The sequence below is a fragment of the Peromyscus californicus genome, unplaced genomic scaffold, assembly GCF_007827085.1.
Source record: "Peromyscus californicus insignis strain IS unplaced genomic scaffold, ASM782708v3 Scaffold_9__1_contigs__length_137607984, whole genome shotgun sequence".
NCBI classification, from domain to species: Eukaryota; Metazoa; Chordata; class Mammalia; order Rodentia; family Cricetidae; genus Peromyscus; species Peromyscus californicus.
The window spans coordinates 94,131,323-94,158,309 of NW_026294617.1; the positions used below are offsets into that span (position 1 = coordinate 94,131,323).

Below are 26,987 nucleotides of genomic sequence, written 5' to 3' on the forward strand. Positions count from 1 at the left end.
GCTTCCTGAGTGCTGGCATCACACCTGGCCCTCTCATATTGATAAAATTGCTCACTTGGACTTTGGGGTTGTGTTTTCATCTTGTTAAAATAAAATAACCCATTTTTCAGATAGGGAAATGGAAGCTTTCGTAGTCTCACAGTTGGCGTTCGATAAAACTGAGATTGAGATCACATTCCACACTCTTTTTATTACAGGCTGGCCTTGAACTCACAGAGATCCACTTGCCTCTGCCTCCCAAGTGCTGGGATCAAAGGCGTGCGCCACCACCGCCTGGCTCCTGCCCGGTGTTCTAAGAGCTGTCATACTGTAGTCTGATGATATCCGCAGGTGACGTGTTCTTCATCTGGAGATGGCGGCCCCCGAGTTTCCCGTGAGTGCCCTCCTGTTTGCATTGCTCCTTTGTTCCGTGGCTAGTTACCCCAACGGAAAAGTCACCATGTCCTGCGGGGGGATGACCCCCCAACACGGCCACAGCCCACAGTCTGAGCCTGTTCACCAAATCACAGTGAGTCAGATGAAGTTCAAACCCGGAGACCAGATTCAAGGTACTAGTGCTGGGTATAATGATTTGCATTTTGAGTTTGGCTCTTTTTCTACTTGTCTTTACTATGACTGGAATGAAATCATTTCGTTTTAACCTATTTACTTGAGTTACCACAGCGTTATCTACTTCCATTTTTTGTTTACTACCGATGTCTTATTATGTAAGTGGCATCTATTCCTTGTTAAGATCAAGGTCTAAAAAAGTGTTTTTTTTTTTTTAGAGTACCAAGGAATATGTTTGTTTTATTATATTAACATTGCATTCATTGTGTACAGAAAAAAATATTTTATATTGTTTTACTTCTCCCCACTTTAAAAAGTAGTTCAATCTCTTGTGGGTCCCTGATTCCTTTGGCAAAATGTAGGCTGAGTGTTAAGGTTTATCTATAGCCAGGTGTGGTGGTATGTGCCTTAATCTTGGCACTCTGGAGGCTGAGGAAGAATCAGGGTTTGAGGCAGTTGGACTATATAGCAAGACTCTGTCTCAGAAAAACAAAACAAAAGGCATGTCTGTCATAGCATATGAAATTCCTGTATTTTGCAATTATAGAAATACATACTGTTAATAGGAGTTTTTTTATTTGTTTTTTGTTTTTTGTTTTTGAGACAGGGTTTCTCCTTGTAACTGCCCTGGCTGTCCCGGGACTTGCTTTGACCTCGCAGATCCACCTACCCCTGCCTCCTGAGTGCTGGGATTAAAGCGGAGCACCCTCACTGCCCAGCTTGTTAATAGGAGTTCTTAACAAAAAGGATGCATGAAGAAATAAATGTGGAATATCCTGTGTGCTTTAGATATCTCTTAGAATTTTACTCTGCACAATAGAGTACTAATGATAGTCAGATTTGTAATAAAAAAACATGTTCTTTTCACCTAGAATTTTCTAAATTAATTTTTCCCATAGACAATTACCTAGTCATCATCCATGCTTTACCCTCTTGTGGAACTGCTATTAATATCTCATGATGCTAGGCCTAAAGACACAGGTCTATAATCCTAGACACTCAGTAGGCTGAGACAAGATGATTGCAGGTTCAAGGCCAGCCTGTGCTACAGAACGAATTCAAGGCTAGCCTGGGTTACTTACTGAAACTCTGTTTCCAAATAAAAACTAAATGAGGATTGAGGATGTAGTTCTATGATGGAGTGGTTGCCTAGCATGTGCAAGGTCCTGGGTTCAATACCTAGTTCTACAGAATAAACAACCAGCCTACCCAAAACAAATCAAAAAAAGCCTCCCAAAACATGGCATTTGTGCTCTATGGGACATAATTTAGACATTCTTCTGCAGGATGATTTCCGTCCTGTGTGTTTTGCAGAGATACACCCAATTCTGACTAAATGAGCTTCTTCTAAACAATTTTTCCTAGCATATTACTAACTCTTTTACCCTACCCTCTCTCTTTATCTGTTGCTCAGTTACTGTATCAGGGCCGCCATTTAGAGGCTTTCTCTTAGAAGCTCGTGATGCCGAGGATTTGAGTGGTCCTCCTCTTGGCTCCTTTACATTGATTGACAGTGAATTGTCGCAGCTTCTGACTTGTGAAGATGTACAGGTTTGTGTGTGGTTTGGAGTTGATTTCTATTGGTTCCTTTTTTTTTTTTTTTTTTTCCGAAGACAGGATTTCTCTGTGTAGCTTTGCGCCTTTCCTGGAACTGCTTTGGAGACCAGGCTGGCCTCAAACTCACAGAGATCCACCTGCCCCTGCCTCCCGAGTGCTGGGATCAAAGGCGTGCGCCACCACCGGCCCGGCCCTTTGGGCTATTTTTAACTCAAGGGTGGTGACTAGCTCAACGATGGCATCACCATGTGTAGCAGGCATTTGGATAGATTTACAATCATCAAACCTGACCACTGGTTTACCTAGCAGCATCTAGGGATGTGAGGGTAATAGCCTGAAGAGTTTATACTTGGTGATGGTTATATTACATTGGTAAATACTGACCTCAATGTAGGACAATTACATGCCCTTAATCCCAGCACTTGGGAGACAGGGGCAGGCGGATCTCTGAGTTCGAGGCCAGCCTGGTCTACAGAGTTAGTCCCAAGACAGCCAGGGTTACACAGGGAAACCCTGTCATCTCAAACAAACAAACAAAAGTTTAAAGACAATTTTGTGTGTGTGTGTGTGTGTGTGTGTGTGTGTGTGTGTGTGTGTGTGTGTGTATAGAAGGTACAGAAGGGGGCATGCCATCATACATGTATGGAGGTCAGAAGACAACCTAGTGGCGTCAGTTCCCTCCTTCCATCTTTACATGTGCTCAGCTAATCAAACTCAAGAGTCAGACTTGAGTCATTGGATCCCAAGTGCCTTTATCTGCTGAGCTGTCTTACTGGCCCCAGTGTACTGATTTTTAAAATGATTTCAGCATTGAAGAGACAGTTGTAGAATGGGACAGGGGTGTAAGGTTTGATGTTCATTCATTCACTCATTCAGTCAATAAACACTATGTCAGGAGCTTTGCCGAGCACAAGGATATGGTAACAAACACAACTTACTCCTTTTCCTTGAAGACCTCAAACTCTTACACTAGATGAAAGCCTGTGGCCACAGGGTAGCTGGCATAAGGGTGTGGCATGCCACTTAGGACAGAGACATCAGTAGAATAGTATGAAAACTTAGGTTGGAGTGCGTACAGAGTCAAGGAATTGTAGCAGAGGAAGTCACAAATTGGGGCATGTGAATTTTAAGTTAGGTTTTGAAGAATGTGTAGGAGTTTGGCAGGTGAAAGAAAGTGGAAACAGAGGGGTTGGGGATTTAGCTCAGTGGTAGAGCGTTTGCCTAGCAAGCTCAAGGCCCTGGGTTTGGTCCTCAGCTCCGACAAAAAAAAAAAAAAAGTGAGAACAAGACTGTTCAAAAGTAGGAATTGCTAAAACAGGATATATGTTTGGAGGTGTGAAATTGGTGTTTTTGTTTTTTTGTTCTTTCTTTTAAGGAATCTTCTGTATTTTATTCACATCTATTAATGAGAAGAATACAAATTTAAAGTGTAAAATAAGGCAAAGAACAACCTTCAAATAATATTAACACACCCAATATTCATGGCTTCCTTCAGTATTTAAGTTTCTGATAACTCTACTTTATCACAGAATTGATAAATATGACTGATAATACATTGTCAACCAATGGGTATGAATTTACTGAGGACCTAGCCTTGCTCTATGTAAAATAGTCTTCATCCAAATGCTCTGACCATTTAGTGATCATTTATTTTGCAAATGATTGCATTCTGACCATGCTGAGCTCTCCAGTGATGGGATGGTTGTGCCTTTCCACTTTATCTCAGGGTTTCGCTGTGAGTCATACGAGTTCATCCAAGAAGACAGAAATTAAAGTATACTGGAACGCCCCAAGCAGTGCCCCAAATCACATACGATTTCTGTGAGTATGAGAGCACTCACCTCTGTAACCACTGCCATTGAGATGGAGATCCTCACGACGTGTACCAGTTTGCCATTGGCTGCTCACCTGTGTAGGAGAGCTTTAGCAGTTACAGCGTACTGATGGAAGGTTATCTTGCTTCTTTCCTTTGCTATTGTTTGAGGCAGCGTCTTGCGATGCAGCATTGGATGACCAGGAACTCCCTATGTAGATGAGGCTGGCCTTGAACTTGTAGCAATCCTCCTGCTTCTGACTTCCAAATAGACCTGGCCTTTTTTTCCCCCCTTTGCTACAACAGCAAACTTTTAGCACATAGCCCAGGACTTTGCACTGTCTTTTTTTTTAAAGGCCTCTTCCTGCTTTTTCCTCCCACGTGCTTGGATTACAGGCATGCACCGCCAAGCCTGGCAGGACTTGGTACTTAAGGGGCCTTTACTAGACATTGTTGAGTGAGTGAAGTATTACACTACTTTAGGACTCCCAAGAGCCATCAACTAGTACTTGAGCATGTGGTGTGTAGAGTAATACTTCCAGGTTTTGTGTGAGAGTATAAATAAGCCAGGGCTGAAAGTAGGGTGACTTCTTTGGCAGCACTACAACTTGTAGATAGCTTATCAGGAAACAAATCTGCTGCGTGCCTCTTGGAACTGTGAAATCAGAATTACGATAGGGTCCTTTTCCTATTCAGCGGCACAAGGCAGAATGGAATGCCATAAAGCCGGGTAATGATTCCTGAGCTGTGTTCCAGACATATGTCTATCTTGTAGGAGAGAACCTTCTCTGGACATGTTTCTTTTCTGCTTAACTTTGTCCACAGGCCCCCAGCACACTGGAGCACTGCTTTGCACCCGTGTGTTAGTTGCTAAGGTGGACCTCAAAGACACTTAGCTTTAGGCGGTCTCTATGGAGCTTCGGTCGGTGGCTGCCTCTTACACACGCCCTTTGGAGGAATATGATGCGTGCACTGTGAACTGATTAGAAGTGTGTTCTTGTCAGGGAGTGGAAGACTATATAGTTGAGTTGTGCAATTCAGCATTTGTGGCTGTTGTTAATAAAAAAACATACAACCAATAAGAAAAAAGGGAGGCAGGGAGAGAGAGCAATAAAGTTCGTCTAGTAATGGGTGGAGGACAGGCACAAGAGCTGTGCCCCACACATGTGGTTTTTTTTTTTTTTTGAGGCAGAGTTTCTCTGTGTAGTTTTGGTGCCTGTCCTGGATCTCGCTATGTAGACCAGGCTGGCCTCGAACTCACAGAGATCTGCCTGGCTCTGCCTCCCAAGTGCTGGGATTAAAGGCGTGCGCCACCGCCACCCAGCCTCACTTAAAGTTTTGATTTGCTTATGATGGGCCACTGCTGGGGTTTTGTCTAATCCCATTGGTACTCTATTTCAGAGCCACAGTTGTTGAGAAGTATAAGATCTACTGGGTGAAGATTCCCAGTCATGTTATTTCACAACCAAATGCTCCTCCCTTTACGACGCCTGAAGCTACAGCCCAACCGTTGACAACATCACCTTCTGTCGCCCACTTAACCAAGCCAGTGAGTAACGTTTCTGTTCCTTCACTAAATGCAACTGAGAGGAGCTTGCCTGGCAGCTGATCCTGTGGGTAGCATTAGCTGGACTGCGCTGTGGGAGGGAGTTTTGGGGGTCTCTGTAGAAGTCTGAAGGAAGAAGTCTTTGCTGATTTACAGGTTTGAGTAAAGGACATAAAAGTTTCTCCTTTCAAAGCGTAGGTGCAACACTCACAGTTAGTTTTGCTAACAGGAAGTGTGTGTTCACTTGAAAACGAAGCCAAGAAAACTTCGCCCTCTCTTCACGTCTCCTTCCTTTTTTTCCATTCTCCTTTCCTGCAGAATATTAAACATAGAAAGGAAGTTTCAGTTACATTTAGACAAGATTTGGAGGAGAGTCTTGAAGTGGTAGTATAATATAGACTTTATCTTATTAAAATTAGAGTGTTGGGGGACTCTGGGGTATGGTGGCAACTGCCCAGAATCCCAACAGTTAGGAGGCAGAAGTAGGAGGATCGTTGAAAATTTGAGGCCAGGCTGGATTACGTGGTGAGTTCTAGGTCAGTCTGAACCATATAGTAAGACTATGTCAACTCCCTTGCCCTCACCAAACAAACAAATGAAACAAACGACATAGGAAGTTTGAGGCCACATGAGGTTCTGCTCTCTTTGTCCCCCACATCCCTGAACAGTACCAGACAGTTCAGTGTGCTGAGTCACAGAAAAGAAAAATCGCTCTCAAATCATGTCAGCTGCAGTTCCATTTAGGCTGTCTGAGTCAAAAGAATGATGACTGAAAAAAAATGTGGAAGGGGTGGTCATACTAGAAACGTCAGGAAGGTTTTCTCTGGAGGACATTTGGGTGAATTAGACTGCTTCTTGCAGAAGTGCACACACAGAATGTGTCGCCATAGTTACAAGAACATGCTTGTGCCTAAGTCTTGACTTGCCTGCCTTCTGGGGGTCTTTGGGGGAAATTATTCCTATGTCAGCTTCAAAGGGGAGAAACAATCATGTGTAGCTCTTTATGGCCAAGAATAGCCATCAAAATAATGAATGCATGCTTTTACCTGTGCCTTGTGCCGCACAGATATGAGGTGAAGTCTAGGGCAGAGGTTCTCAACCTTCCTAATGCTGCAACCCTTTAATACGGTTCCTCATGTTGTGGTGACCCTCCGCCCCCCGCAACCATAGCATTATTTTTGTTGCTACTTTGTAACTGTAATTTTCTACTGTTATGAATTGTCATGTAACTATCTGCAATTTCCCATGGTCTTTGGAGTCGCGACTTGACCGCGACTCATAGGCTGAGAAACACTTCTCTAGGTCCTGTTTTCTTTGCTTTTTGTCTGCATAGGTATCTCTTCTTTCCCTAAATAAGGGATTGGAGAGGTGGTTCACCAGTTAAGAGCACTTGTTGCTCTTCTAGAGGACCCGAGTTTAGTTCTAAATCCCACATCAGACGAATTACAGCTGCCTGTAACTCTAGCTGCAGGAGATCTGATGCCCTCTTCTGGCTTCCTGGAACCCCTACAATACATTTACACAGACATATATACAAATAAAACTAAAAATGACTAAATAAACCATTTCATCTACGTAATAGTGGTCTTATTTAGCATTCTTCTCCTCCACAGTTTTAAACACTTCCATGGATGTTGTATTTGATCACATTGTAATGAATGCTGCACTTTTGTTTGACTGAAAAGTTATTGAAGAGGTTATTATCTGTATTAGCTCCTACTTCACTCTTAATACTTATTTAAAAGCTGCTTTAAGTAAATGCAGTTTTGTACAGCAGCTTCCTAATAAAAAATATTGCCTTTCACGTAGTCAACAAAAGGGGCCTATTCTTTGAAATTTTACCATGCCTCTGTGCCAAGGTGATAATCTTTAATTATAGGGAGATTCATTCAGAGCCCTGGCATTTCTAGGGTTAGAAGAGACCTCAGGGTCTCTTTCGGATTGCCAAAAGTAAAGAGACTTTTAGAGAATAGGTTCTTTGATAAGCGGAATAGACCAAAGTGGAGCTCACAGACCACAGTCACATTTCCAAGGTCCTAGCGGCTCTATTAAGCCTAAGGTGGGAGTTGGGTGGGGGGGCCCTTAGGTACCACCACTGGAGGCTCTGAGTTCAGTCAGTGTAGAACTCCTACAGTTATTTGCGGTGGTGGTATTTACAAGCATCCCATCTTGTCCTGTCACTTAACTGCAAGCTTTGACTGTAAATGTTAAAAGCTGTTCCCAAGATCTATACATAAAGACTTGCCCATGTTTGACTTGCCTGCTTTTGAAAATACTACCTCTTGAAAATTAGAAGGTACCTGCTTAGACAAGATTGCCAGTGTAGACTTTTTCCTAAGAAATGTCTCAAATTTGCAGGGAACCTTGCTCCTCCGGCTCTTGGATGGTGGGAAGTATTTTATATATTAAATGAACATAAGCACTCTTGTACCACTACAGGCTGACTAGTGTAGTTTTCCAAACTGTAATTAAGACTAGCTACATTTAAAAATCCACGGAAGCTGAAGAATGCTCTGATCATTTCTAATTTGTGATGTGTCTTCTGTTCCCTTTTTTGAAGGTTTTCTTGTTGCGGCGCGTACTTGAAGGTAATGGCTGTCCAGTCCTTGGCGGTGAACTGCTCGTTTCGTAATTAGGACCTTCCCCTTCTTGTCATTTTTCTAGTTCAGTGCCTCCGAGTGTGGGGACACGAAGTTCTGTGTCAGGAGTCCTTCGAACTGTGATCCACAGACCGAGCCTGCCTGCGTCTTCTTGTCCTTCACCAGAGATGACCAGTCGGTGGCGGTCGAAATGAGTGGTCCCAGTGAAGGCTACCTGTCCTTTGCATTCTCTCGTGACCGCTGGATGGTTTGTATCTGTTGTTTGCATTTGGGACGACAGCAAGAGACTAACACCAGCAGTACATCAGCTGTGTCTTCCAGATCTGAGGGTAGACTAGGAAAGGAAATACTATGAACTGATCTGATCACGGTGGCTGCTCCATGATCTCGAGTGTTGGGCAGTAATTTCTAAGAGCAGGTCAGCTGGGAAGACCATTTGCCATCCTATGTTCTTGTCTCTTTGTGTAAAAGCAGGAATCACAGACAAAAGAAATGCCTACATAAAATGTCGGACTATTGTTCACTCAGGCACCAGAACTGAAGCCAGCGCCCCCTACTGGTGGTGTCCCTGTCTTAAAGTCTTAGCAAGTTTCCCACCAATGAGGGCAGCGTGTATGCAGGCCATGTTTACTGGCTGCTCCTTTGTCTGATGTGTGGAAGGCAGCGTGTATTTTTCCTGATTCTTTCTCTTCTGGAAGGGGGCTGCTGGATGGATTTAGGGATTCCGTAGGTGGTACCCTTGTGCTGCTGAGGAAAAACAGGATGCTGCAGAAGTGTCTAGTTTCCCTAGGGAGAGGAAAGAGGACCCTTCGTGTAAGTCCTCTTCGTAGAGGATTGGCAGTGAACAGAGTGGATGGCCACCAAAGTGACTCCCTCATTAGGAAAGGCAGTCTTTGGAGACTTTCCTTCATGTCAGGGTCTAAACTTGACATCCCCCCTTTTGAGGGAACCATAGTTCAAAATAACAAAACAAAACCAAGGAAAACAGAACTCTGGCATGGTTGTGAAAGAAGAACCAAGATTTATTCTAAAATGCACACCACCCAAGTTGTTGGCACAGGCCTTTAATCCCAGCGTTTAGGAGATTAAGGCAGGAGAATCAGGAGTTCGAGGTCAGGGGGCCAGCAGCATGGGGATGTGAAGCCCTATCCCCAAACACAGAACCATAGTGACAAGGCAACACGTTACCTCATGCACTTTCAGAAGGAAGAACATTTCAACCTTTTCTCTTCAGAGTTAGTTACTTTTATGGGAAGCTTTATACATTTTTATGGAACATAATGCTGCAATTGTGCAAAATATTTCCCCTGCTTTCTCTCTGTAATTACCATCAGACCTGCAGCGTATTCTTTTGGGTGTTCTCAGTACTAGCAAAAATGAATCAAATTTGGTGCCTGAGATGAATAATGAGGTTGAGATCAGAGTCAAATGTGACTCTAAAGCAATAAGGAAAGGCCGTGGTAATGCTTGTTATTCGAGCGGGATGGAATGGGTTGTGAAGCAAATTCTGAAGAGGACTCCAGATAGGGTTAAAAGGCCTTGTTGGATAAACACATAATTTCCTTGAGGTGGATCTCTGGGACACTGCAGTCATTTACGTATGTCAGTTATGCATTATTATACATGACATATTACATCATATTTGTTTGTCATTGGAAAGTAAAAACAACTTATTCCTATAACTGTATAGCTCAGATTCATGCTATAATGTAATAGCGCCTTTCCTCCTACTGGCCACAGTGAATGGGAAAGAGGGAAGGGTACTGCTGTTGAGTGTGATGGCGGACTTCCCACAGGCAGGTTAGTTCTTGTAAATTGTAGGCAAGATGGCACAAAAGCATTTATCTCTAATTTGAGATATTTTTATCTCACTTAGAAATCTTACCTATTTCTCTTATAGTGCTCATCAAAAGTGTTTATAAAAAGACTTAATTATGCAGGTGCAGTTGGTTTACAGAGAGAAGCCTGCTTAATGATTAAAATCAGTTGTACACCTGGTTGCCTAAATTGGTGAAAATGGATCGTCCTCAGAATATACTTTAAAAGTGGTTATATCTATTTAAGGTTGTTATTTTCAAAACTTTAGTGTATTTTTATGAACATTTTTTTTGAGACAGGGTCTCACTATGTAGCCTTGGCTAGCCTGGAACGCTGTAGACTGGGTTGGCTTCAAACTCCCATAGATCTGCCTGCCACTGCCTCTTGATTACTGGGATGAAAGGCATGTGACACCACATTCAGAGTTCTGTTATTTTTGACTATATCATATAAGTTGAGATACTGAAGATGTTTGGTATTTTAAATGTTGATTGGATAACAACCTAAAGTCTACCTAAAAAAAAAAAAAAGTCTCATAAATTGACAGCAATTGCTTTCATCACTGAAATTGAAAAGTATAATTTTCCAAATTTTTGCTAATACTGGCTTGCTTATTTTTGCATTTTGGTCTTCTCTGTGATTTTCATTATATAAAGTTTAACAAGAAAACACGTTACTAGCTTCTCTCCCCATCCCCCTCTTAAGTAGAAAACAGTCAATTTCTCCAACTATATACTCACAAGTTGCTTCTGTGATCCTCCTAAGTGTGGGGTATCTCACCACACACCAAGCAAGCAATTGATTTTGCAGCAGGTATTCAACCTGGAGATAGTGTCAGACCCCCTGGGTTGAGGACTCAGTCCCTGGGACTGCCCAGCCCCTACTGTTCTTACCTGTGCTTTTGACTCTAGGGATGACAAACCAGTATTCTCAACACCCCGTCCTGGGGCTGGAGAATTCAACAAATTCAGGGAAGCACTCTTTTCTGTTTATTATAAACGATATGTCAAAGGATACCAAAAGAGAGGTGCACATGGCAAGGGGTGTGTGTGGGAAGTGGCAGGAGCTTCCGTGGCCTCTCTGGGCACACCATCTTTCAAATCCAGGTCTCTCAGAAGAGCAGCCAGTGCTCTTAACTGCTGAGCCATCTCTCCAGCTCCTTTCAGGAACCTCAAGTTCAGCTATCTGGAAGTTCTCCAAACCCTGTCCTTCTGGGGTTTGTACATACTTCATCACATAGGCATGATCCATTGAGCCTTTGACCGCTGATGACCTACTTAACCTTCAACACCTTCTACTCTCTTGGTATATTAGGGGTGAGATTAGGGTCTTAATCTTTTAATCATGTGGGTATCAGGGGCTGCCAGTCATCAGTCAACTCATTAACACCCCTTCCCCCCAAAAGAAAACTTTTAGAGAGTCCAGAGGTTATAGGAGTTCTATACCAGGAGCTGGGGATGAAGACAGAATATGTATCTTGCTGTATTATATGTGCTGCATACATAACCTTTCAGTGACCAAACTCTAGGTTATTCTTAGCTCTGACCTTACTTGGGCCCTGGATTGTAGATTTCACTGTTGGCTGGTCTCATGCCAATGATTGTTTTTGGACAATACTGTAACATTGAATTTATGATCATTTTCTCTCCTTGTTTTCCTTATTCTTGGTGGCCAACAATTGTATTAAGTCACTTAGCATTATTGTGTAGTGGCTCCTCGTCAGGTACAGTGTGAGGTAAATCATAGGACATCTTTTCTATGGCTGTCATCCTCTTCCCTTGTTTTTGGAAGAATTTTGGTTTTGATCGTGGCTTGGATTCCCTTCCATTCATAATTTTGGTTTTGATCGTGGCCTGGATTCCCTTCCATTCATAATTTTGGTTTTGATCGTGGCCTGGATTCCCTTCCATTCATTATTTTAGTTTTGATCGTGGCCTGGATTCCCTTCCATTCATAATTTTGGTTTTGATCGTGGCCTGGATTCCCTTCCATTCATAATTCCTTCTTCCTCCTGTCTCAAGCTTCTCTGTCTATGTTGTTTCTCTTTTGCGTGTAGGGAATCGAACTCGGGGCCTCAGTGCACATTACACGGAGCTACATTTCCAGCCTCACTGTCCCTTTTTACAAACTTTAAGGCAGAAATGCCGAAAGAATAGTCCAATGAACGCCATTAATCCTTCACCTAGATTTGCCCTTTTACCTTCATCCTTCTGTGTTCAGGTCCATTACTCTGTCTCATTTGACTCGTGTGGTGTATATAAATACAGTTTTCCCTCTTAAACTCTTCGAGAGGAAGTGGATATGACAGCATTTCATCTCAGAGATTTTGGCACTTCTCTCCTAAGAACAAGAATGTTCTCTTGCAATTACCACAATTTTATCACATTGAGAAAATTTGATAATGAGACTATCATTTTGTGCACTACATAGTTTATATTCCATTTTCCCAGTCATCCCAATAATGTTCCCTTGTACCTGTTTTTTTTTAAAGAAATTTCTTATCCAAGAGTGAGCAATTATCTTTCAATGCATTTATGTATCTTGATCTTCTTTACTTTAGCAGTTATTCTATTTTTTTCTTGATATTTTTTTCTCTTTTTTCAGGCCAGTAGCTTTGTCGAGAATTCTGCTATTTTTTTTTTTTTTTTTTAAACAGGGTTTCTCTGTGTAACAGCCCTGGCTGTCCTGGGAACTCGTTTTGTAGACCAGACTGGCCTCAAACTCATAGAGATCGGCCTGCTTCTGCCTCTTGAGTGTTGAGTTTTGGGATTAAAGGTGTGTGCCACCATTGCATGCCTTTAGTGTTCTGCCATTTACATGGTAGATTCATATTAAGATGTAGCCAGAAGGTTTTCTCTGGTCCCGCCTGGCCCCGAGGTCCCACAGCCACTTATAAAATAATCACTCAGAGGCTTAATATTATTTATAAACTGTATGGTCTATGGCAGGCCTCTTGCTAGCTAGCTCTTATATCTTAAATTAACCCATTTCTATTAATCTATGTTTTCCCAGGTGTTCCCTGGCTTTACTAGTTCTTTCACATCTTGCTTCTTCTGGCAGCAGCTGGTGTGTCTCTCCTCTGCCTCTCCTTTCTTGTCTCTGTCTTGGATTTCCTGCCTGCCTATAAACTGCCTTGCCATAGGCCAAAACAGCTTTATTTATTAACCAGTCATAGCAACACATATTCACAGCATACAGAAAGACATCCTACAGTATTAAGATTTTTGTCACAGGGCTGGAGAGATGGCTCAGCCATTAAAGGCTAGGCTCACAACCAAAAATGTAAGAATTTTGGCACAATGGGCTGGTGATATGGTTCAGTGGGTAAAGGTGCTTGCTACCAAGTTTGGTTACCTGAGTTCATAATGGCAGGAGACAAATTACTCTTACATGCTGTCCACTGGCTTTCCCTTGTGCGCGTGCGCACACACACACACACACACACACACACACACACACACACACACACCCCAGTGTAAGTGGTAGGATTTTTGACAAAGTACTAATAATGACTCACTAACAATGAATCAGCACGTCAAATCAAGGTGTACATCGTTCTGTCTGTGGTATCTGCTAGCTTTCTCCATTGGGCAGGTGAAAAACACAGGTCTTTGTATTTAGTAAGTAATACACAGGGTGATGTTTTAACTCTTTGTGAACTTTGTGCTCTTCAGTAACCCATGGCCAAATGACTTCAGCATGGGATGACTGTAAAGCAAGTTGCCACATCTGGCCTTGCAGAGTGGTGACTTCCGAGTTACCAGTTGAGAGTCCTCTGAAAAGAAGAGCTTTCTCCTCTACACTTCTTCCTTTAGAGACTCACTCTATAGATTGATGGATTGGATTTTTTTTTATAATTAAACAATTTTATTCACTGTGTGTGTGTGTGTGTGTGTGTGTGTGTGTGTGTGTGTGTGTGTGTATAGCATGCATGTGGAGGTCAGAGGACAACGCTGTGGAGTCAGCTTTCTCCTTCCACCTTTCTGCGGGCTCTGGGAATTGAACTTGGATCACTAGGCTTGCTCTGCTTACCTGCTGAGCCATCTTTCAGCTCCTAGACTAATGGCTTTTTCTTGCTCATTGTGTTGCAGTTTATTGAGGAACTCTCTTCAGCTTGCCTTCTGACCTCTCTGGGCATCTCTATCCATTTTGAGCATGTTCTAGATTTCTCTGGTGTCAAAAGATGTTTTCCACTCGTACTTCATCATTCCTCAAAAAACCTGTTTCTTTTTAGCAGTAATAGTTTGTAGAAGTTAAGGTTTGAATGTTAATATGTTAGCAGATACTGTATCTTTCTGTGGATTGATTTTGAGAGGAGTTTTCAGGATAGGCAAGTACTCAGTACTGCTGAGCGACCCACATCCGCCCTCCAATGTACTTTTTAAAAACTTTATTATTTTTTACACTTTCTTACTTTGTGTATGTGTGTGTCCCTGTGCGGGCACAGATGTGGGGGTCAGAGGACAGTGGGTGGGAATTTCTTCCACACTGTAGGTTCCAGTCCAACACGTAGGTTCTGGCGATCAAACTTAGGTCATCAGGGTTGGCAGTGAGTGCCTTTTCCTCCCGAGCTGTCTTACCACCCTTCCCACGGACCTTTGACCCCGTCTCCAGCACTGTGCTTTAATTCTCTTCACCGCGTTGTCACCGTCTCTGGTGTGGCTCATCCCTCTCCCTGGTCTTCCTGTCTGTAATCTCCCCTCTGTATTTCCGAAGGTGTGTGCTTCTGTAACTCCGAAGAGTGGCGTCTTCTCTTCCCTTCATTTGGGAGGTGAAGACTGCGTTCTCTGCTCCTGTTCTCACCTGTCCCGTCTTCTCCGATAGTCAGGATGCCTCTCTGTTATCGTTAGTACTGGAGTTCTAATCCGTTTGCTTCTAAGTCAATACTTGGACTAAGTAATACCTGGACTGTATTATTATTATTATTATTGGTTTTTTTAAGACAGGGTTTCTCTGTGTAGCTTTGCACCTTTCCTGAAACTCACTCTGTAGTCCAGGCTGGCCTCAAACTCACAGAGATCCGCCTGCCTCTGCCTCCCAAGTGCTGGGATTAAAGGCGTGCGCCACCACCGCCAGGCTATTATTATTTTTTTGTATGCATATTTCTTTGCAGGTGCATTTGGAGGCCTGAGGTTAAAGTTAGGTGTCTTCCTCAATCGCTCTCTACCTTTTGTTTTAAGACAAGGTCTCACTAAATCTAATGCTTTCACTAATTCATCCACCTCTGGGATTGCAGGTGTACATCGCCATATTGCCATGCCTGGCTTTTTATGTGGGTACTGTGTTTTTTTTTTTTGTTGTTGTTACCATGTTGGCTTTAGGGATGAAATTCAGGTCACCAGGCTTGGCATCGGGCACTTTACCCACTGAGTCATTTCATTGCTTCCCTCCAATTTCTTTAAACAAATTATATTTTTATCTTTATAATTACATCATTTCCATTTCCCCCTTTCCTTTCCTCCCTCCAAACCTTCCCATGTAACTCCCCACCCCTTGTTCTTCTTCGAATTTATGGCCTCTTTTTGTTCGTTGTTACATACCAGTCCCAGGTGGGGCATCTGCAACCCAGCTCCTGCCCCTGAGGCTCAGAGATCAGTGCCGAAGAGGGCATGGAGAGGTCCTCGGAGCCAGAGGACCAGGGAGTTTGCTGGGAGATTTGGTCTCTTAGAAATGTTCGAAGCTATACCCACAAAGTCTCACCTACATGGCTGCCTGCATGTAACCTGAATAAGGACAACGCTAATAGGCATGCTGATGTGGAAGGGGGAGGAAAGCTCACTAGGCCTCAGCCCTAGAAAAAGAATTACAGGCAACTACGGGAAGCTGAGAGTGAGGGAAATAGTCTTCCCCAGGGTAGAGCAAACCCATTGGTTATCCAGTATCAGATGGTCAGCCCTGAAAACATATATATATATGTATATACACACACACATTACACAGATGGAGCACATTGTGCATACACACATATATAATAACAATAAAGAATTAAAAGGAGTTAGTAGCTAAAGGGGCTCGTTAGCTTAGTGGGATACGGACAGTGACTTCAGACTGACATTTGTACCATTGCTTCAATGTACTCTGAAGTCACAGCCTGACTTCTCAGAGCCATTCCAAAGAGGAATAACGTAACTTTCAGAGTTAAGGAATATTGGAGACTAAAGGATTAGGAAGAATTGTACTGATAGGAAGTTCCTACCTCAACTCTGGTATTTTTGATCTCAAAATTCCATGTTAAATCCAGTGAATAGGTACAATATGCAGCAATATTTTATATATATATATATATATTATATGTATATATAAAATGCTGTATATTCACAGTCACAAATGTGTATGACGTGTATATTTATTTGAAAGTCAGTCTCTCATACAGTGCTCACAGTTAAGTGATACGCAGGCAACAGAACTTATTTTCTCCTCTGAGAAGGAAGAAACAGACAGATGCCAATGTTGGAATCCATATGCACGGAAGTGCTAACAGTGGCATCCATTTGTGGGTATAAGAATAGGAAAGCATGCTATATGTCTTTTAAAGGGAGCAATTCGAGACCTATACATGCTGGGTAAGTGCTCTACTGTTGTATACTACCTCCAATGTGTCTATTTTGATCTGTTACTTTAGGGATTTTAGTGCTCTTTTATTCTTTTTTTTAAAAGAGATTTATTTATTTATTATGTATACAACATTCTGCCTACATGTACTCCTGCTCGCCAGGAGAGGGCACCAGATCTCATTACAGATGGTTGTGAGCCATCATGTGGTTGCTGGGAATTGTGTTCTTAACCTCTGAGCCATCTCTCCAGCCCCACCCTTTTATTCTTAATTAATCTTTGAGACACTGTGTAGCCCTGACTGGCCTGGAACTTGACATGTAAAGTAGGCTGGCTTAGATCTCAGAGATCGGCCTCCCCAGGGCTGGGATTAAAGGTTTGTGTCCCCACTCCCAGATATTTATTTATTTTTGAAACAGGGTCTTACTATGCAGCTGTGCCAACAGGCCTCAAGCTCACAAAGATCTGCTTGCCTCTGTCTCCTGAGTGCTGGGGTTAAAGGTGTGTACCACCACACGTAGCTCACAAATAAACAACTGGTTCTCTACATAGATCATTTACTGCTGAGTCAATTATGTTTTAAAAGCATCAAATGCTACTTGATTAGGGGTGCCTTAAAATAATGCGCTTGTTTTCCAGGGTGATGACGATGCTTACTTGTGCATTCGTGGAGACCAGACAGTGTATATACAGCCTTCCTATTTGACAGGGCGAAGTTATCCTGTGATGGGCTCCAGGGTGAGTGTGAACATGCTGGCAATGCACATGCTTGGTCCACTGCTACGTGTCTACCACTGATGTGGCTGTGCATGTAGCCAGCCCTGTAGTTAGCCTCTCACCCGGGCAAGGGCCCGACCGCAGCGTTCTTCTCAGAATGATCGCCAAGAAACATTCTGTACTTAGAAAGCACAGGACAAAATTCTCTGCTAGGAAGTGATCAATTATTGCTCCCATCACTTAATTCCTTTTCGTTACATCTTATGGAAAGGTATTTTATGGCTTCTTGACATGATCAGAAAGCTTATAGGACAGGATTTTAAGATGAGACCTGGGGAAGGGTGTGCCGGGGATCAGTCCCCAGCACGGCATAAGCGGGGTGTGGAGGCGTGTGGCTGTGATGCCAGCACTAGGTGGGTGGAGCACCAGGATCAGAAGTTTAAGATCAGAAGCCCCTGTGGAGGCCCATACCTTTAATCTCAGCACTTGGGAGGCAGGTGAATGAATCTCTGTGAGTTCGAGGCCAGCCTGGTCTACAGAGTGAGTTCCAGGACAGCCAGAACTGTTAAATAGAGAAATCCTGTCTTGAAAAACCAAAACAGGAGAAAAAAAGAAAAAACAAAAAGAAGGAAAGAGGAAAAGAAAAAGTTCAAAATTGGGACTGCAGAGATGGCTCAACAGTTAGGAGCACTTGTTGCTCTTGCAGGGGACCCTGATTATGTTCCCAGCACCCACATGGTGGTTCAAAACCTTCTGGAACCCTAGTTTTAGTGGATCCAGTGTCCTCTTCTGACGTCTGTGGGCACCAAGCATATACATACATATATGCAGGCCAGGCACTCATACGCATATAGGAAAATAAGTAAATCCTGAGGGTGGGTGGTAGTTTAAGGTCCATATTCCAGCAGCAGACAGGAGGAACAGCTCCCCGAGGGACTGTCCCCACACCTAACCATTGTCCTGACATTTGCCATTGAATGGTGACCATGCAGCCACGCCAATCACAGAAGAGTCAGCAGAAGCCAGAGTCACCGCTTGGAGTCAACTACAGACCATATGCAGGGACTCGAGTATTATATAACTTGGCCAACAAGAGTGTTTGGTTTAGGCAAATGAGATGTGAGGTTTTGGGATTTGTTTTTGTTCTTGTTTTTGTTTTTGTTTCTGTTTCCTCCCATCCCTAAAATATTTTTTTCCCCCAAACTTGGGGCTGGATGTAGACTCTCAGCCTGTGGCCCAACTCTGACCCCCAGAACTGTGGTTCCCTCTGGTTTGACTTGTCCTAACCAAATAGAGAGCTTGTGGTCACATTCCCCAGTGGGCATGCCTATGGGATGTTGAGAGGGGGAAGAGGGACAGAATTCCACCTATTTGTTGTAGGCAAAGAATATTAAAATGTGAAATACTATAAACAGATGAAGTTGTTAACAGCACACTGGAAAAGGACCAAAACCCAAACACTCCATTGGTCCAAAAATGTGTCAGGTTAACATCGCCTTGGAGGAAAGCCCCTCAGCGTGGGTGGCATTGTACGTGGGCACTGGGACCATCCCAATGCCCTGGGCCTAAATCATGTTCCCTTTGGTCATGTGGCTTCCCTTTGTGACGCCACTGCCACTGTGCCTAGCTTTCCTGTGGGGTTGGTCGGCTTGCTCAGAAGCCTGGGACTCCTGTCTAGATATGTGTTGCATGCTGGCCTCCAGGGTGTTCCTCAGGTTTCCTGTTGGTGTGCGGATGGCCGATTGGGGTTAGCACGTCAGTTAGATTTTCTTTTTTCTTTTTTTTTGTTTTACGAGACAGGGTTTCTCTGTGTAGCTTTGCGCCTTTCCTGGATCTCGCTCTGTAGACCAGGCTGGCCTCGAACTCACAAAGATCCGCCTGCCTCTACCTCCCAAGTGCTGGGATTAAAGGCATGTGCCACCACCGCCTAGCTGTCAGTTAGATTTTCTAAGCTGGGTAGAGGAACTGTGAAGATCTGGCTCAGAGTGAAAACATAATGTTTGCCAAGTGGCATAAAGACAAACTGGAATAATAATAATGAAAATCTTGGTGTTCTTTGATAAGGAAGGACACTATAGATAAAACAAGCTTCTCCAACCTTAGAGAAAGGAAACAGAGCAGGGCAGGGTTTTGAGCGTGTCTTATTTTTTTAGCAAATCTTTGGAAAGTGTTGAGAAGCTCCTGTGTTTGTAGGGGACTCTCAAGGATATGGCCTGGAGGCTGGCGGATGGCGTCATACAGTGTTCATTCAGAAGAAACATCACCCTGCCTGGGGTTAGGAACAGATTCGTGTTAAACGAAAGCTACTACATCTTCCTAGCAGCAGGTGCTGCCCACGACGGTAAGCACTTGGGTTAAATCTGTCTTTGCACATCGTCCTTTTTCTCTCTTCCTCTGGCCTCTCCCATGCAGATACCACTGCAATTGCTCATTTTGAGTTATGGAAGGGGTTCTCTTTTGATCGTGAGTTACGTTTCTGGCTTAACTTTCATACAAAGAATGTCAGCCAGGTTACAAGGCAGCATTGCTTCTGATTTCAAAGGTGCCTGTTTGGTACAATGAATTTGCACCAGAACTGTAAGCACCTTACAAGAAGTTACGTATGTCTTTGGGCTTTGCTGCACTTTCCTAGGAACAGTGCCTTTTGGATCGTTGCAAGAAATACCAGCTCTAATCTATACTGGACAATCTATCCAATCTGGGTCTGGTCTCCTTGGACATGAGCTTCTCCAGGAGGTAGAGTACCAGCCCTGGCAGTGATTCATGCTAGAAGGCGCTTGTGTCTGCTTGCTCTGCTGCATCATTTCCTAAGTAAACGGATGCCCTGGGATCCCAGTATACTTTAGGAATCTGAATGTTTGTTTTGTTTTGAGACAGCTCACTATGTAGCCCTGACTGGCCTTCATGACACTTTCTGTAGATCAGTCTGGCCTTGAACTCATAGAGAGCCACTCATCTGTCTACTGAGGGCTGGAGTTCAAAGTGTGCGCCGCCCTGTGCAGCCTCATCTTCCTTTCCGTCAACAGTATCTTCTGTATCAGCAGCTTTGCCATCTTGTTTACTTCTAACATCATCTGTGACACTTCTGTGCTCTGAATTACCAAACACTTAATTGATTCTACTGACATTTCCTTTCTGGTTTTATAGATTACTGATTTAGTTTGCTTCTCTGATGCTCTGAGCAAAAGCAGCTTGCGGGAATGAAGGGTTCTGTTTGGCGGGTTACTGTCCATCATCAAGAGGAACCGAGGTGGGAGCTGGAGGCAGGAACCGAAGCAAAGACCATGGGGGAACACTGCGTACTGGCTTGCTTCCTCTGCCTTGCTCAGCTACTTATGTACCCCAGGACTACTTGCCTAGGGATGGTACCACCCACAGTGGTCTGGGCCCTACCACATCAACCATTAATCAAGAAAATGACCCAGAGATGTGTCCAAAGGCCAATCGGATGGTGGCAATTCCTCATTTGAGATTCTTTCTTTCTAGGTGACTCCAGTTTGTAAAAACTAACCAGTACAGTTACATTTAGTTGTTTTAACTAAACCACAAATTAAATGATCGCTTCAATCCTTTGTCTTTACTGTGATTGCATCCAGGTGTTTTGAAGTATCTTCATTGTTAGCATCTCTAAGAAGACTTGTGATTTTAGTTTTGATTTCCTGTTTAAACCAATAGCTTAAAAAAATAGTGTTGGGGCTGGAGAGATGGCTCAGCTGCTAAGAGCACTGGCTGCTCTTCCAGAGGACCAGGGTTCAATTCCCAGCACCCACATAGCAGCTCACAACTGTCTATAACTCCAATTCCAGGGGATCTGACACTCTCACACCAATGCACATAAAAAAAAACCCGAATAAAATTAAATAAATTATTAAAAAATAAAAAATAGTGTTATAATATCTAGTTGGATTATCTTCCCTCTTTTTATTTTTTCATTTTGTTATACAGATAATATAACCTGTATCTTTCATAAATTTTTAAAAGTTAATTTAGTTAATTCAATTATTATTATTTGTGTGTGTGCAAGTTCTATGACTCGCTGAGACATTCGCCCCCTCCCGCCACTGCCTTTTGAAATTACTGTGATATAGTCTGGTTATAGTCTGGTGCCTGATAGCTAGCATTTGTTTTCAACAAAAGTTTATATATCTGTTAAGTTTCTTAACTGTTTTTGTGCTCACATATTTTTCTAAAAATATGTTTTTGTATGTCCTATAATTTATTCTATTCTAGTGATGGACATTTAGTTTACATTTTCTCTTTAAACAATATAAAAATGTTGCAGTGAATATTCTTGTGCCTATATTTTTGGTTCATTGTGCAGAAGAGGAGGCAGAGAGATTGTAGGAGCCAGAGGAGGTGGATGACTTCAAGGAAACAGCATCTTCCAGCCACAACAGGGCTGATGATGTATGAACTCACAGAGACTGTGACAGTGTGCACAGGCGTGCACAGGTTCAAACCAAACAAAATCCCGTCAAGGAGAAGGGGAAGTGGACATGGAGTCCTAGTTCTAACCACAAAGCTATTTGCAATTGATACCTGCTGGGAAAGGGAAAATAGGTTTTCTCCAATGCAGAGTTACTAGGTATATCGACCAGATGCTGGGGTTTAAAAAGTTATGTTACCTGTAGAGTAGAGTGAGCACATACACACATATATACACACACTTGGAATAGTCCCATATTTTCCTGATTTGATTTCATGTACAACAAATAGTAATAAAAGACACAAATAAGGCCAGACATGGTGGTGCATGCCTTTAATCCCAGCACTAAGGAGGAAGTGGCAGCGGCAGGGCAGGTGCAGGTGGAGTTTGGGGCTAGCCTGGTCTACATAGTGAGACCCTAGCTCAAAAAACAAAACAAAACAAAACAACAAAACCCGAAAGAATGAAAGAAAGGGAAAAAATAGAAAAAAGATAATGTTTTCTCAGTTTTATAAAAAAGTTGTTTTAGATTTCTTTTTTGTTATTTTGCATGTTTGGGTGTTTTTCTTGTGTGTGCCTGGTGCCCTCAGAAGTTAGAAGAGGGCCTCAGGTTCCCAGGTCCTCTGCAAGAGCAAGCGCTCTTAAGCACCAAGCCAACTCTCAGCTCTTCTGTAGCTGGAGTTTTCCTGCCTGGCCCATAGTCAGGACAAATCTCTCTCACCTGCCAGTCCCACAGCCGCTCAGACCCAACCAAGTAAACACAGAGACTTATATTGCTTACAAACTGTATGGCCGTGGCAGGCTTCTTGCTAACTGTTCTTACAGCTTAAATTAATCCATTTCCATAAATCTATACCTTGCCACATGGCTCGTGGCTTACCGGCATCTTCACATGCGGCTTGTCATGGTGGCGGCTGGCAGTGTCTCTCTGACTCAGCCTTCCACTTCCCAGCTTTATTCTCCTCCTTGTCCCGCCTACACTTCCTGCCTAGCCAATGGCCAATCAGTGTTTTATTTATTGACTAATTAGCAACACATTTGCCATACAGAACATCCCACAGCACTCTTCCCTTAGTTTCTTTATGTCACTGGTATACGAGACTCTGATTTGTTACTTCAACCCAGTCGGAGCTGCCCGTCCGACAAATTCTGTATCATCAAAATGCTTTTCTTAGCTGTCTACGCATGGTCTTCCCAGGCCCAGTGTCTGCGAGCATATCCTGGGATTTTAGAACGCAGGCGTGGTTAAAAGGCTGATAGGTTTCCATTACATCTGTCAGTGTTGGAGAAGCACAGTGGGTATCTCCAGTGACTGGTCATCAGCCATTATTTTGACATTGTTTAACCTGTTAATTGCACACACTGGTTCTTTTCACTTTAACCCTTCCATTCCCAGTCCTTGTTTTGATTCATCTCGTTGTTGGTTAAACTATTTCCTTGATTTTCAGGAAAGTCACTGTATCTTTGTGTTGCTTCTACATGTGGATGTCAACTCTTCCTAGCCGATAATGTTTCATTACTGTAAGATGTTTTCTTTCTATTCTGTGTCCACCTCTCAGGCCGAATTTTTAGGCACTCTCAGCAACCTTTGATAACGTACGAAAAATACGATGTGACAGGCACGCCAAAGAACGTAGGGGGGTCCCACTCATCACCCCTTTTAAAGGCTCATGGTGAGTTAACAGAGCATCATTATCACGTTTTGTGGGATGTACTAATCAGTGAGCAGGCGCTGGCTGGATCAGGCACGGTGGCAGGAGTCACCCTGCAAATGTTCATGTTTCTTTTATCTTTCAACATTAACATTTTCAAGTAGATTGTCTCTCTGAATGTTTGTCAGTTTTTATTAAAAGAGGAAAGGAAATCTCATTCAGTGGTACAAACACCGGCGACACATTAAAATCAGCAGTGGGAATTTTAAATTCATTTGGGTTGAGTATTACTGGATGAATGAAGTTAATGCTTTTGAATCCTTGATTTTTTTTTTATTAAAATAAATGCTAATTCAAAAGCGATGTGTGGTTTTGGTTGTTTAGTTGTAACAGCAGTTTGGCTTCACAAATGTCGTTTCACTCTTGTGTTAGTATTTCAGCACAGGAAGTACTCAGTGCAGTGCTTAGGTTTTGGCTATTTGGATGAAGAATGTCACCCACATGGGAGGATAGTTGCTTGGATAAGGGATAAGGGGCTCTTCTGTGCTTTGGGTCTACCAATGGAAGTTGATTCTACTTGCAAAGTGCACTGGCTTACACTGAAAAGCTAGGACTCAAAAGCAGGAACACATGCAAACTGACCGTTACCACACGTTAGCCTCTCGGGGATTTTTCTCACCACATTCCCCTTACGTTCTCCAGAGTTCTTTGTGGCGATGGCTTTCCAGGATTATCACCACAGCTCCCCTTGAAAGCCACTTTTCCTGTCTTCGGCTGGACTCTGCTCCTGCTGCACCCCCAGTTGGGCAGGAATGAGATTCGGAAGTCACACGTCTTCTTACCTTTCATTTGTTGTTTGGAGTGAGATTATGGGAGAAGAGAGCTGCAGACAGGCTGCTGGAGAAAGATGGTTACCACGCAGTGCCTGTAGTCAAGCTGTTTGAGTGCTGCTCTGTGCCTTTGTTTCCCCATTCAGCCAATTGGGACACTATTAATACCCATAAACAATGGCAAAGGCCACTTGGACTAATACATGTAAAGCACTTGGGGTGTCTCGTAATGGCTAGGGTATGGCCTTGCTGGCTGTTAGCAGCAACAGTGGTGGTATAATAAGAACTATGATAAATTGTGTGTGTGTGTGTGTGTGTGTGTGTGTGTGTGTGTGTGTGTGTGTGTGTGGCGGGGAGGGAGATCATATTTCTGTCACTTTAATGTAGTTTGCTGGTTGTTTATATTTTCTGAGCACTGGGTTTGGCCATTGATGAAGGAGCTAACTTACTCTGTGATATGAATCACTACTACATCTTTCCCTCCTGCAGGTGCCTTAATGTTTGTGGCATGGATGACCACAGTTAGCATAGGAGTGCTGGTTGCCCGGTTCTTCAGATCTGTGTGGTCCAAAGCTTTCTTCCTCGGTGAAGCAGCTTGGTTTCAGGTAGGTGACAGAAAAGGCTTAAAGCCATTTCTGTGTTATTCAAACGCTGCAGCGTGAAGTTTGTGTGCTTTTGATTTTACATAATTCTGTGTGTGTGTGTGTGTGTGTGTGTGTGTGTGTGTGAAGTCAGAGGACATCTTTTGGGAGTCAGTTTTCTTCTACCATGTGGGTTCTGGGATCACTCACTCATGTCAGCAGGCTTCCCAGCATGTCCATTTACCCGCTCAGCCATCTCTCTGGCCCACATGTGCTTTCCTTTTTTCAATTACAGCTATTGCAGGTCTTAGATCCCCTCCCCTCCCCCCAGTTTCCTAAGCAGCTGAGAGCCAATGCAAGATCCCTTACAAAGTCTGGCTTGGTGATTTTGGAGAACGTATCAGGGTCAAATGACCCTTCCTGACCCCTAGGTTTGTAGTGGGAGAAGCTGAGAGAGGTTCACTCACGGCACTAAGTCACTTTGAGGTATGGAGGGCTGGCAAACAGAAGAGAGAAATGGCGGTGCTCACGGCATGTCTGTCCTCTGCTTGGTGAGCCCGTGAGAGCTGGACTCTCCCTACTTAACAGTCAAGGTCGTCTGATTATGTGTGGGAAGAGAAACTGGAAGTGCTCTTTTCCATGCTGAGCTTTCCTGTGGATGGGAAGTCGGGGTCCTACAGAACACAGTGAGGGTCAACAAAAGCCTTTCACAGGAAGGCAGAGCAGCCTTGTCTCCATGGGCTGTAGATGATGGGAATTTGCATATGTAGGGAGCCACCAGTAAGGGTGTGTCATGAAAATGAACACATCTGCATTTTAGGAAAATGGAGGCATTGTGACCTCATCAGAGAGTGCCCTTCACTCTTCATAGTCATATAAACGTATAGATTTGAGGTTTCTCTTATCTTACCTCATTTCCCTTATCTTACCTCATTTCTCTTCTTGGTTGACACAGTTATCTATTTTATTTACTCTCTTTAAAAACACTTCTAGCTAGGTGGTGGTGGCGCATGCCTGTAATCCCAGCACTCAGGAGGCAGAGGCAGGTGAATCTCTGTGAGTTCGAAACCAGCCTGGGCTCTTGAGTGAGTTCCAGGAAAGGCACAAAGCTATACAGAGAAACCCTGTCTCGGAAAAAAACCAAAAACCAAAAACCAAAAAACTTCCTAAAAATTATTGTATTATTATTTTTTTAATCTGTATGGTCATTTTGCTTGCATGTGAGTCTGCATCACGTGCATGCCTGGTGCCTGAAGAGGCCAGTAGAGGGCATTCAGATCCCTTAGAACTGGAGTTATAGATAGCTGTGAGCCACCATGTGGGTGCTGGGAATTGAAGCTGTGCCCTCTGCAAGAGCAGCCAGTGCTGAGTCATTTCTTCAGTCACTTAGTGAGTCTCTTGTATGCTATGCGTCGATTCTGTCTGTCTTTGCCTGTGACTCGTTATCTCTCATGCCTGTTCATGTTATCTTTCTCCTCCTCCAATCTGCTCTGTGGATTTTCCAGCTGGAAGACTGTGTCCTTTATCAGTCCAAGCCTTCTACTAGTTTCTATTCTTTAACATTTATTTACTTATGTATGTGTGTGGGGGGGCACTACACAGTCATGTGACTGTTCATGATGTGTGCATGTGTTATGCTCAGCTCATGGGAACCCCCAAAAGACCACCATGGAGATCGAATCCCACATGTAAAAGCAAAGAGCCTTTATTCTTTTCAAGCTCCGAGTTTGGTCTATCTGTCTGTCCAATGCAGCGGTGAGAGCAGAGGGCCCTGAGCTCAGTTGGGGCAGAGTTTTTAATCATAGCAGAGGTTGGGGTGAGGGGATTTCCAGGGTTCAGGACCCTGATTGGCTGACAATTGTCTTGGGGTATCTGTATAGCAAAAATAGGTGTGTGCTAGACTCAAGGACATCTGGCCACCTTATCTAATGGTTGGAATGTTTGGGATGTCAGGTACTTCCTCATCCCTGGGTGGATCCCTGGGTGGATCCCTGGGTGGTATGAGCTTAAGGCTTTTCCTGGATCTGGGTGTTGCCTGCCAGTAAGCCTGTCACAGAAGCTGTGTCTAGGCCCCTAAGCCTGTCATGGCTGCTGTGTGGTCAAGCTGTTTTGGGTCCGTCCACACATGGGGGAGTGTGTACCATAGTGAGCATGTGTGGAGGTCAGAGGACAATTTTGTGGAGTTGATTCTCTCTTTACAAAGTGGGTGTGCGATATCCGTTCCTGCTGCTGTGAAGAGACAGAGCCTACCAGGAACTGAACTCAACATCATCGGCCTTGTGCACCAAGTGCTTTTATCCACTGAGTCATCTCATCTGTCTTTCTGCTGTTCTTCAGCATATGTTA

At 43.5% G+C, this 26,987-nt stretch overlaps 1 protein-coding gene across 1 annotated transcript in view; it reads left to right on the plus strand.

Moving 5' to 3' along the window:
- The first annotated feature begins 310 nt into the window (after positions 1 to 310).
- Frrs1 (ferric chelate reductase 1) overlaps positions 311 to 26,987 on the plus strand; it is a 34,154-nt gene continuing 7,477 nt past the window's right edge. The window contains exons 1-9 of the mRNA XM_052730892.1: positions 311 to 548; positions 1,964 to 2,100; positions 3,833 to 3,927; positions 5,321 to 5,468; positions 8,130 to 8,312; positions 17,075 to 17,173; positions 19,346 to 19,493; positions 23,138 to 23,251; positions 24,550 to 24,665. Of these exons, the coding sequence (XP_052586852.1) occupies positions 353 to 548; positions 1,964 to 2,100; positions 3,833 to 3,927; positions 5,321 to 5,468; positions 8,130 to 8,312; positions 17,075 to 17,173; positions 19,346 to 19,493; positions 23,138 to 23,251; positions 24,550 to 24,665 (1,236 nt within the window). The 5' untranslated portion in view covers positions 311 to 352. The remainder of the gene's footprint in view (positions 549 to 1,963; positions 2,101 to 3,832; positions 3,928 to 5,320; positions 5,469 to 8,129; positions 8,313 to 17,074; positions 17,174 to 19,345; positions 19,494 to 23,137; positions 23,252 to 24,549; positions 24,666 to 26,987) is intronic.